General features: G+C 25.5%; 1 protein-coding gene and 1 non-coding gene across 3 annotated transcripts; both read left to right on the forward strand.

Annotated features, from left to right (window-relative positions):
- The first annotated feature begins 470 nt into the window (after nucleotides 1-470).
- On the forward strand, nucleotides 471-4,834 carry LOC126549558 (uncharacterized). 2 transcript variants are annotated; one of them, XM_050199065.1, is made up of 7 exons: nucleotides 471-597; nucleotides 1,187-1,351; nucleotides 1,421-1,528; nucleotides 2,548-2,803; nucleotides 3,456-3,650; nucleotides 3,757-3,966; nucleotides 4,597-4,834. In XM_050199065.1, the coding sequence occupies exons 1-7, from the start codon at nucleotides 556-558 to the stop codon at nucleotides 4,776-4,778; spliced, it is 1,158 nt and encodes a 385-aa protein (XP_050055022.1). In that variant the 5' UTR covers nucleotides 471-555; the 3' UTR covers nucleotides 4,779-4,834. The 2 variants fall into 2 exon arrangements, with proteins under 2 accessions (XP_050055022.1, XP_050055024.1); XM_050199067.1 differs by having other exon boundaries at nucleotides 4,603-4,834.
- A 5,899-nt stretch (nucleotides 4,835-10,733) lies between these two features.
- LOC114123533 (5S ribosomal RNA) lies at nucleotides 10,734-10,852 on the forward strand. Its single transcript, XR_003592360.1, has one exon. It is a non-coding gene; the product is annotated as a 5S ribosomal RNA (ribosomal RNA).
- Nucleotides 10,853-12,232: the final 1,380 nt, after the last annotated feature.

The raw sequence follows: 12,232 nt of genomic DNA on the forward strand, positions 1-12,232 counted from the left end.
TAAATCGACAGGACAACACATTAAACGAAATGGGTGGGAGAATACGAGACGGTGAAGGTGAAATGGATGAAAGATGGTGAGTATAGGCCACTGGTCGCCTTTTCGTTGTCGGTCCCATTGGCGTACGACTATTGCAAGAGTGATAGCTCGAGCGAGTGATATGCTACCAAAGCAGTCGGACACCCGCCGTTTTTATATTAAATTGTTATAAACATACCTATTTAAATTTCTAAGAAAATCAGAAGAAGAAATCAGTATTGTTTGAATTGTATAACAATAAATAAATAAATAAGTGTTTCGTTATACATTTATAGACACAAATGCTCAGAAAAAACTTCAGAAAAGCGACTTTTCTGGATTTTTTTTTTAATTTTCATGATAACCCGATAATTTTCTATAGCTTTATAAAATAAAACATTCACTTCCCTGTTGCATGGCTACTATTCGTCGTTGTTGTTTGTTAGTATCAATTGATATAATTAACATAATATTAGGCATACATAATATTATATTATTATGTAATAACATTTTTTTTTTGTAAGAAAAAGTATTAAAATGAGTCAAATGAGTTTACATCATGAAGTTTTTACAAAAAAGGCAAGTTACTATACGTAATAATTAATTAATAGCAGTTGATGAGATGTATAATTTGGAATATAAGTGAAACGCAGTGTATAAAAAAAGAAATTTAAAATATCATATAATCTCAAAAACATAAAAAGAATACATCAGTTTATGAGTAAAATAGTAAGAAGTCCAAAAACTAAAATAAATTGTTAGGGTGATGGAGCGTTTATTATTTATGGGGTGGTGGCCATAAGTGGTTAGATGAGAAGAAACGTAAAAAAAAGGAATGGTTCTTAGTAGGGTAAAGTGGGTTATGGAATGTGATTGATGGAGGAGTGATTTAAGCTGCTATGAAGTGAAGAAATAAAAGAAGTATTCGCATCAAAACAGTAGTTATTATAATTTAGGTAATATAATAAGTTTCGATTTTAAGGCACATCACTAAATGATTATGAAGCATAGAATTTAAACTTATGTAGCAAACACATTTTAAACTTATATATCAGCTGTTATAAATTTGTACATCTGGTCAGGAATTTTAAAAACACAAAACTAACGAATAAAATAATGAATAAATTCAGTGGTTTTATAATAACAATTCACAGTTCCAAAATTTTAGGGTTTACAACCGTTATCAAGATTCAGAGCTGCTGTTTTTATGGTGATTGCTAATTTGCCTTGGTTAAAAGACGATGATTATCAATCCGCTCCAGTTGATTTATTTGGCTCAATACACATGAAAAACCTTATTTCAGCATGTAAATTATCTGAAATATCTGTTTTTGTGAGTGCGCAACGCTTTTTCCATATTGTAGTATTATAATACCGTGAAAATATATTTTAATTTTTTTAGCAAAAATTAATTTTATTCAAACCACCAGATGATAGAACAATGTTTGAATTAGAAACAATTGAATGGATGTTTGCAATAGGATTTAAATTTTTCCATCTTTGTCCAGTTGTAAGTAACTAAACGATTAAAATAAATTGATTATTTTTAAAATATTGTTGGAACTATGGATAAATCTGTCTATATAATATGATGACTGCGTGAATTAGCTAACGTTAAAATATAAAAATTTGTAAATTAAAAATACATTTCTTGCTAATTGTCAATCTTATTTTTATTTTTATTATTAGGTTGTGAAATGATTTTTATAATTATTAAAATACGATAAATTCACTAAATTGTAAAATTGTTTGTATCATTTTACATACTTGATACCTACTTATATGATATTCCTAAAATATAATATAATATGATATATAATTTACATCATTAGTGAGGACAATATAAAATATAGGTAATATAAATGCATAATAATTAAACATATTTTAAAATTAAAAACTGTGTAAATAACTAATAAGTAAGTTATAGTTCGAGTGTCTTCAATACAATTTTTTCTTTTCAAAATCTGTAAACGACTAAAAAGCACTCAGTCTTCGTTGGTTATAAAATATAAGTTTGATTCCAAAACAAGCATGATAAGTTTCTTAAAAAAATCGAATTTTCCAAATTTATTTTTAAACCAACAAGTTAGTTCAGACTTTATTTACAATTTGTAAAGAAAATTTATTATATTTTTAAAAATCTTTAAAAATCGGCAAATTAAGATATCAAAATTCTGTTGGAAAAAATTTTAATGAAAATTTTAAAGATTAATATAATACTGGAATCATGTTTACACGACCAACGAAGTCTGAGGTGAAAGTACAAAAGTATGTTCTTGCTAAAAAACATTAAAAATTTGCTATAATCAAATGCTGCTTTCAAGACTACTGACTCAGTACCTTAAAACTGTACTATTATCCCACCACTTCTTATGGTACAAGCAATAATACCATCATTTATTATAAATCTATACCAGTTAGTGCGATTAGTAGTTCTATACCTAAATAAATATCATAATATACATCAATATAATTCTGACTAATTTTAAAATGTATAATATTATATTTATCGCAATAATATATTTTTAGGAAATTAAAATGGCTCTAATCAGAAGAGCATCGTATAAATGTTATGGCCCTGATAGATGGATACTGAAACAGGGACATTTATCAAAAAATATGTATTTAATTGTCAGAGGAAGTGTAAGAATTACTGAAGATGTTCCAAATCCTGTTACTAAAGTTATGGAAAGGATCGAGCGTTGCATATTAAAGGAAAAAAAGTCTTTTGGCGAGAATGCCGTTATGTTTAACACAAGTAGAATTAATTCTGTACAATCAATAAGTAAATACATATATTTATTTATTTACTTAATAATATTGGTTCTAAAATTTCATTTATGTTTATTACATATTTTCATGTATACATATATTATAATTTCTATTAGAAACGTGTTGCTTTAATAATATTATATAGTCTCAATATTGGTAAATATATTTTCACAAATGAGACGTTTAGTTTTGCGTTACGTTATGATATAACAATATGCTAAATGGTAGTAATATTTTATCGGAAATTAAAAAAACTTATTTTGTTATAACTATTAAGAAAAAAATATAAATTAGGTATACATTTTTAAAAACAAATTTTGTAACCTAATAAAATTTAATTAACTGCGTGATTTTTTATGTCTACGTATTATATATGTACATTTTAAATTCTAGATTATGTTTTAACCTAAGGTAATATACATTATTATGTAAAAATATACATAGTTTATTTAGAATATAATATATAATATGTGAACAGTGAACACATATATTTTTATTATAATAAGTCATAATGTTTATTTATAAATAAATTACTTGATCTGTATAGTTTTATTGAACTTACTTATTTTCCCATTTGATATTATAATAAATTCCTCATTATAATAATATTATGTATTATAATTTATTAATTTTTAATTATATCAAATATATTCATAAATATAAAGGTACAGTGGAATTGATTTGCATATCAAAAAATGATTTCACGGATATTATCAAAAATAACTTGCAACTTAAATGGAATGCAAATGCAATAGCGATAAAAAAATTTTCATATTTCAAACACCTCAGTTTATTGGAGTTAAATAGGTGCAGCACTGTTTCATTTATTAAAATATTCAAAGGCAATGAATATGTTCTCGGTGAATAATGTACTTAATTTTTAAAGATATTAAACACAATAATATTTAAATTAATAAAAAAAAAAAAAATCGATATTTTGTAAATAATATTCTTTTTCTGTCATAGGAAAAGGGCTAGGCGATGTTGATTATGCTCACTTTGTATTAGATGGAGAAATATCTTTAATATATCGTTTGGAAATTAGACGGGTTGTCAATCGTTATGGGATTTCAAAGTTTATTTTAAATAAGAATTCACAAAAATTGAGTGAAAAAAAATACAAAAATGTATACGTTGATACTTGTACACTTTCGTCGGATTCATGTTTTAATATTGGTAACAAAATTGAAAATAGTAATAATAATATTATGCAATGTTTTTCACCAATTTACTGATTTAAGCGATACAATAAATTACTAATGTGTATCACATGCGTTAATATCTTGAATATATTACGTTGGCTTGAGTACCTACGAAACTTCGTTTTCACATCCATGAGGTTCGGTCACCTAAACTTTTATACATTTATGAAAACATTTAATATTTTCAACCTTTTGAACCTATATATTTAAATTTTAAACGCCTATCGTACTATTAATAGTAAAAAAAAAAAAAATAATGTATAATAGTAATACAAATAAATTGCATTTTATAATACATGGGTAGAAATTAGGCTGACAGATCGTTTTCGCACAAAATCCTTTCCGTACGGAATAAATAATAATATTTATCGTTGAATCCCAGTTTAACACTATACAGTGTTTTACTACAGTGACTTATTAAATGATGATGCATACTCGATAACTATAACGCTGACGTTAATTATTTTCCCAATTAGGTTAGGTACATAGATTTAGATTAGGTTAATTAAATCATTATATTATAATAATAATAATATTTATTATTATTATTATTATTATTATGTAATTATATTTTATTATATTCGTAATTAATTCTCATTATAAGGTGAAGATATGGAAGACAAAGAATTTATAACCACCGATACAAACGAAACAAGATGTTTGTGTGTTCCTCATTGGTTCATGGCTGAAACAGAACAGCTTAGATGTTGGGAATTGGTAAAGTTGGATCTCAATCACATTATTCCATCTAAGGAAAAGATATTTTCAAAACTATATGGATCTTAGAAAACAGCATTATACAAATGAACGATGGCCATTAAATATAAATATTTATAGCACTATCGCGTATTTTGTATTGTTATATTTTAATATAAATCAAATTCATGTTTATAAATATAAAATGGGATTTTCAAAAAATAAAATAAAATATGCCTGCAATGTTTCTTAATTTAGTTAATTTATCATATTGTATTTACGTCGTTATAGTATACACTATATAGATATGCAATAATTTTTATTGAATGTAAATTAATTTTTATGGTAAAAAGTAGTTTGATTCGTATTTTATTTCACTTTACAATATTTTAAAATATGTTTCTGGATAAAAAAAATACTATTTTACTATTAAATTAATATTAAAATAGAAATAAATTGTATTTATAATACTTATTCACAAGGCTACAGCAGGTCACATAGATAAGTTATATTAAACATGTATAATTTCAATAAAATTAGAAATTAAATTAGTAGGCATTTCGAAAAAAATAAAAATAAATTTTTAAATAACGATTTTGATTAAATAATAAACGATAAGTATTAATATATTTTGAGGTATACATTTATTATTTTCTGAATGAAAAAAAAATCAATATTCAATAATTATAAAATATATTATTTTTAAATCTATGTTATCATAAAATATTTTTGCTTAAAGTAACTTTTTCTTTTAATACCTACTTATTTAGTCTTCTTTTTTAGAGAAACCAAAATACTGTTAAAGTCAAAAACAATCTGTTATAAGTATCATAATATTGTAAAATATATTATTATTATAAGTATCAGCTGTAAGACTTTAACTACTGATTTCAAAGTTGCTACTACACCAAACTTTTGGAGCGATACACAAGCGTTAATATAGTGTGTTTGTATCAATATAAACCTAAATACTTTCCGAAATCAATATATATTCTCGTCTCCGTTCAGAATTTTAAATTTCAAGAGTCGTTCTCAAACTTGGTGAAAGAACCTAATAAAATCCATAGGATGCAAGAATTCAACGATTTTATAGTTTTAAATTCTGAACAAAGTGATAGATCGGTAGATGCGTGGGTTACCTAGGTATTTCAATATATATTATAGTAAAAACGCAGAAACGCTGTAATACTTACAAAAATATAATATATTATATTTAATTTAGGAACCACATAAAAAATAATATTAAATATTAAAATGATGTAAAATGAATAATGATTTTAAAACACCAACTAACATATACGACGTCGGCCATAATGAAAGACGGATGTGAAACGAATGTAGTATAGGTATTATAGGTATTATGTATTTTAGGTCGCTATTTAGTATTTTTGTTGACCTTTACAAAATAATACAAATAATAACTTTAACGTTATCTCGTCGGGCCGATGTCCGACAACCACAACGGAACGACTTCGAGTAAATTTATCTCTATATAATTAAAATAATCAATATAAAAGACTCAATATAAAACATATAGTGTTTTACCACTGAGAGAGCGAAATGTGTATGCACGGGTATGGGTGTCTAGAGCAGACTGATTCTAGAAATGTGTCATAAAAATACTAGATTTTAGCAGTATCTGGTAAAAAGCATTAATGTCTTATATATATAATTATTAATGAATATTTTTATCAGATTATTATAAACGTATTAACAGTACGAATTATCAATACATTTAAGCACTGGTGTCTTGTGTTAGCGGTAGACCCTTATCCATTATTAAATTCAAGATATTGAAGACGTATGAGGTCCGCCCGATTCAACAGTACTCTGCATCCATCACGATTTTTTGCTTCGTTTACTAGCACATTTTCTCCTCCGTACATCGTACTCGATAGTTTTACTTATTTAAATATTACCCGCTTATATACTGTTGTGGTGTGTCTAATGTGAACGATAAGATATGTCCCATATACGAGAAAATTTTTTTCAAAAAATCAGTAGTAATAATAATATGTACGTACCGCGATGAAGTTAACAAATGAACAACGACTTGTAATTTTTCAGTCGGATCAATATCGATATATACAAACTTATGGGCTGAAAAGACGATTGTACTGCTAGTAGATTCGATGAGTTCAGCTGGTGGTGACGGTGCCACATAAGTAAAGGTATTCTTTTTGTACAAGGCAGCGTTGTCAGCGATTGAGCCAGCCATAGCAATGATCACTTATAAAAATAACGAACACTAAACAATTTTGATGGGGAGGGTAAAAATACGTTACGGGCCGAGTTAGAAGGGTCAGGAAGACGTGGGCGAGCGGAGTAGTCAGAGAACCGCTCTTTCCACATTACTGATCTACCTATATTATTATCTACTACCTATAATAAAGCATGATTATTTTACCTGAATCAGATATCGTGTTAGTGATTGAGATGATCGCTTCACATAAGTACAATTGACGAGTCGTGTGTGATCATTTTAGTGAACGAAACAATTTTTGATTACTTATAGTTGTTAGTTTATACAATTATTTACATTACATTACAATATTACATGTATATGCTTTTTCTTTACTCCTGTGGTGTTTAAATTGCTGCAGTATTCGGTTTTTGATAAATTTAATAATTGAAAATACGGGTTATCTTTGTCGAAATCTCAAATCACGCAAACTGGAAAATTATAATTTATTATAATTTTTTAAAATTGTAGCCAAAACATATAAATAAAATAATTTTAATTTATAAAATAACGATACGTACCTACCTACTACTTTTGATACTATTATACATTTATTTAACATAATAATTAAGTAAGATAATGGGACTAAAATATTCAATAAATGTATTAAGATTTATCAGTTATAGAGTAAACAATGTATCTGTAATATTAACTATTTGTTAACTCCACTGTTTTTATTTTATATTTATTTATTTTCTTTTTACCTAATACTTTATTTCTTTACATTTTTTTCTGATTACGAAATGGTTTAATATTATGTAGGCCTTAGGCTAGATATACCGGAATTGTAGAAACAAATAATGTTTATATAAAACCTCATAGGTATTCTGTAAGCCAGTAAATAGTAATATATTATATTTTTTTAATTCAAGTTTTTAAATCAAAGTTACTGAATAATGTTTAGTCGACTTAATATGATAAAGAAACTCCATAACTTATTCGCGAAGCTGAATACTGTACGTTATCATTATAAATCCGAACAATCGTAATATTATGACTATTGTGTTATGTTTTTAAATATGAATGCCAAAAGGATTTTCTTTAATAGATTTTATTCTAGCGTCTTTAAAGTATCACATTATTTGAAAATAAATTAAAATACACAAATTTTTTTTCCAACGATTATTAAATATAACGTTTCGATATACATATTCTATTCACATAAATACTATACATAAACATAATATTATATATTATAAATTTATTTGACTAAATGCGACAATCTCTAAGTGTAACGTTGCCTCGTATTTTTTTCAATGTTATTCTTAATGAATTTTTAGTGACTTTTCAGTCAAGTTAATATAAAATTATAATATTTACTTTAATTAAAGTATTTTTCAATAGCTCAATTCAATTTCAAACATATCTTCTTGTTTTATTATACTTTTATAATGATCGTTTCTCTAATTCATAATTTTTGTTTTAAATCCGTTTGAAATATATAATAAAAGAAAAGCAATTTGTTTCTATATTATTATAGTCACAAGGCTTTTACAATGATCATTATTTTTTTAATTTTTAATAGGAAAGTACATTCAGAACATATCCGAGCATATCTATATGCGTACACTATTTTGTTATGTGGTTTTAAAGAGGCTTATTCAATTGTACATTATTATTAAAAAAAAAAAAAAAAAACGTATACCTAAGAGGGTTGTATACGAAGACGGAAGTGTTTTTTTCCTTTTCGAAATCATACACTACTGATCCTCATATTACGTATAGTTTATTACCGACCTGAGACCCACAACTCTAAAAGTTCAAACGACATGGCCACAGCTGGTGTGTCACATTGAATGGGGACAAAAATATAACGAACTCTGTTGAACCACCGCATATGTTCAGATAAAATAATTATATGATAAGTATAATTTATATTAAACAAACATTTTTACATATTATATTTGAGTGTAGATTAAATTGTAGGTAGTATAGTATAAAATATTTTTCCGAATTAAATATTAAATTTAATGTTTTCGTAAGCAGGTTCAAAGTAAGTCAGTAGTGCAAGCCACTGAACCAATGAACGATAAAGTAGATATATTTTCAAAAAAATCTAGAAGAAAAGGTTGTTATTGACTGTAAAAAATTTTGTACAGGCAATATTTATACTAAATATTATATAGGTGAAATTGATAGTTTTTCATACCAGAAACTAATTTAAGTTAATTCAATAGTATGTATTAAATATATTAACATATTTTAATAACAGATTGAAAGTTGTAACATGTTAACTTTTGATCCAACGAACAACTTTTTCAATTTATTTATTTGAAGAAACACAATTTTTTTTATTGTTAAATATTTACATATGTTGGATTATGAATGTAGGTATTGATTTTTCAGTGATATGCATTTTTATTTAATATTTTTTTTTTATATGTATCATAGTAAAGGTTGGGTTAGGAAAATCTAATTTTTTTTTTTTTTTGGAGGGAGAGATATGAAATTAATTGGTACTTTGGAGGAAAAAATAAAACATTTAAAACATTTTTATTAATAATTACAGCAAAGTGGTTACCTAAACGTAATAAATAGCGATTATTTGAGTCAAATAGGTATATTGGTTTCTTTTTCTTTTTCTGAGACAGTTCGAAGAGGAAATTATACGTTTTTGATTAAAATGTTGATGACTGAATAAATTCGGATGTCAATGTGCGAGGGTTATCTATTTGACCTGATCTGTATAGTTTTGCGAGTCGAATTGGACTTAGTTTATTATTAGTAGATGACACAGTGATGCGCGATTATAATTCTCTGATTATTTTTTAATTATTATAATGTTATTTGCACAATAGTTATAGAAATGATGAAGGCATTGCGTGACTTATTGATATGATAAGTAGATAAGTATGTATTATATTTGTTTCAAGACCACTGCTTGTGATAATATTTTATAAATAATCAACATATTTTAAATTTGGTATACCTAATAATTTTTGTTATTTTCTCTTTAAATTATGTAACATCTCATGCCCTTTTTTACCAGTCCGCGCCTGGTACATAGTAATTAAGAAGTTTAAGTAATTTCAGAAATATTATAGAAATAAATAATAATATTAAGTATTTATGTTCTCATATTATACTTAGTTAACTTATACATACAATGTTGAATTCAGTAAATAGAAGTGTATCCAAAACATAATATTGAATATGTAATTATAAATATAAATTTTTTTTACTCCTTTTGAATGCTATAAATTCTGTTTATTCTGACGCCAGATGATAATAACCAACATGATACTATTCTAAGTCTTGAGTTCAACATTGAAGTAAAGAATAATGAGTGCATTTTTCAACTGTGTTATATGTATACTTTCGTTATAAAATCGTCTTTTTTGTTTTTACCCATAATTACATATTCGGGTTTAAAAAAATTAGAATTAGATAAATAATAATTATCGACAGTTTTTATTATTATTATATTTGGACTACAGAATATTAGAATGAACATAAATTCACTCATTCTTCTTTCTATGTGGAATAGGCGTAAGTGGCTGCTCGCCACACGGCGACACCACAATAAAAAAAACGCGCCGTTATGCAATACCTCATGCAACATTAATATGAAACAAAGTTTAGGTACCTATCTGCCAACTTGTTTGTGATTTAATGTGAGCTAAGGTGGTGAGGAAACTTGTAATATTTAGTTAGTATCATTATTATCAATTATAATATAATAATGTATATTATATATAAATTAATAATAATAGTAATAGTAATAGTAATAGTATTATTATTAATGTTGTTAAAATGTTTTATTTATAATCCATTGAAATATATTTATTATCGAAGCCCTTTTCGCCAACGACCATACCACGTTGAATACACCAGTTCTCGTCCGATCACTGAAGTTAAGCAACGTCGGGCGTAGTTAGTACTTGGATGGGTGACCGCTTGGGAACACTACGTGCCGTTGGCATTTCTTTTTAATTATTGTAACAAACTTATGGAAAATCTTGTATTAAAATGTCAACTCTTAGCTACATAATATTCAAAAATTTTTTATGAATTTTAACAACAAAATAATTTGCAAATATTCATGATTTTAACGAATGTTTATCAATATTTGAATTATATAATATAATAATATACATTGTTAATTATATCATGGATATTATGATACCATTGATACTACTTGTTAGTATATTTGTATAGTTGTATGTACCATATTTTTTTAATAACTTGTATACGTTTCTAAATAAATATCGAATTAACCAACTTAAATGAGTTAATATTTGATTTTATACATCGTGAACTTGATGACAAGTAAGATAACACTTCAAGTTTTAATTAGATATACAACATAATGAAAATTACACGTTAAACGGATCAAATACCTATGTATACAATAATTATCCCTTCTACGAGTTATTTTATTTTATGTCACGTTCACTTTAATTTTTTATAAACATTTTTATCTAAACAGTTTACTAAATGACAATACAAAGTCATATAGGTACAACTGTACAAGTAATATACTTAGTTTGAAAACATGTGTTGTAATGATCATAATTTAACAGTATTATATTAACATCCGTGATTTACGTTTATTAAAATTATTACATTCATTATTTCTATACGTTTTAAAAAAATATACCGTCTATATCAAAAAGAAGACGTCGTTATGCAAAATAATTCCAGCCATTATATCAAAGTCCACATTCAATATCTGACCTTTAAGCAAGTAAAGTTTATCCGTTGGATTGTTGGTTAAAAAAATAATTTCTGTTATAACAGAATGTATAGCAAGTAATTCTAGTTAAAAATGTTAACGCTTGATTTACAACAGTGGTAAACACTAAAAGCAACTTAAATTTCAACATCAATATTCTCAATATTTTACCGTTATCTTGTTAGCGAAATAATTTTACAAACCAGTAGATATATTCGTTATTTTGATTTTATAATTTTGTTGTATACAACAGAACAATGATTTTTGTTTTATGTATGAAATACTTTAATTTTACAATAATTCACTATCAGATATGAATATAATATGACATTATACCTGGTTTAACGATTGTCGTTATATTTTTATACAAACCTCGGATAGTTATAATTATTAATGCATTGATTTATATAATATTAATAAATAGTTTAAACATTTAAATTGGTACGTTTAATTCTATTTAATTTTTACTATTTTAATTTTAATTTTTTTTTTCCAATATGGATTTTTTGAGAATCGATTCGATATTTTTCGAACAATATCATTTGTGGTCAGATAATTATTTATATTTTAAATAAAATATATTATACAGTGTTGGCAATGTTTATGAACAATTTCCTTCCATCGTTT

This window comes from Aphis gossypii, chromosome 1, assembly GCF_020184175.1.
Source record: "Aphis gossypii isolate Hap1 chromosome 1, ASM2018417v2, whole genome shotgun sequence".
In the NCBI taxonomy this organism is placed as follows: domain Eukaryota; kingdom Metazoa; phylum Arthropoda; class Insecta; order Hemiptera; family Aphididae; genus Aphis; species Aphis gossypii.

What these genes read in the sequence shown, in the direction of transcription:
- LOC126549558 (XM_050199065.1), top strand. Translation starts at nt 556, where the DNA reads ATGAGTCAAATGAGTTTACATCATGAAGTTTTTACAAAAAAG. An exon ending in TATCTGAAATATCTGTTTTT is followed by an intron (nt 1,352 to 1,420) that starts GTGAGTGCGCAA and finishes TAATTTTTTTAG; the next exon opens with CAAAAATTAATTTTATTCAA. An exon ending in AGGCAATGAATATGTTCTCG is followed by an intron (nt 3,651 to 3,756) that starts GTGAATAATGTA and finishes TTTCTGTCATAG; the next exon opens with GAAAAGGGCTAGGCGATGTT.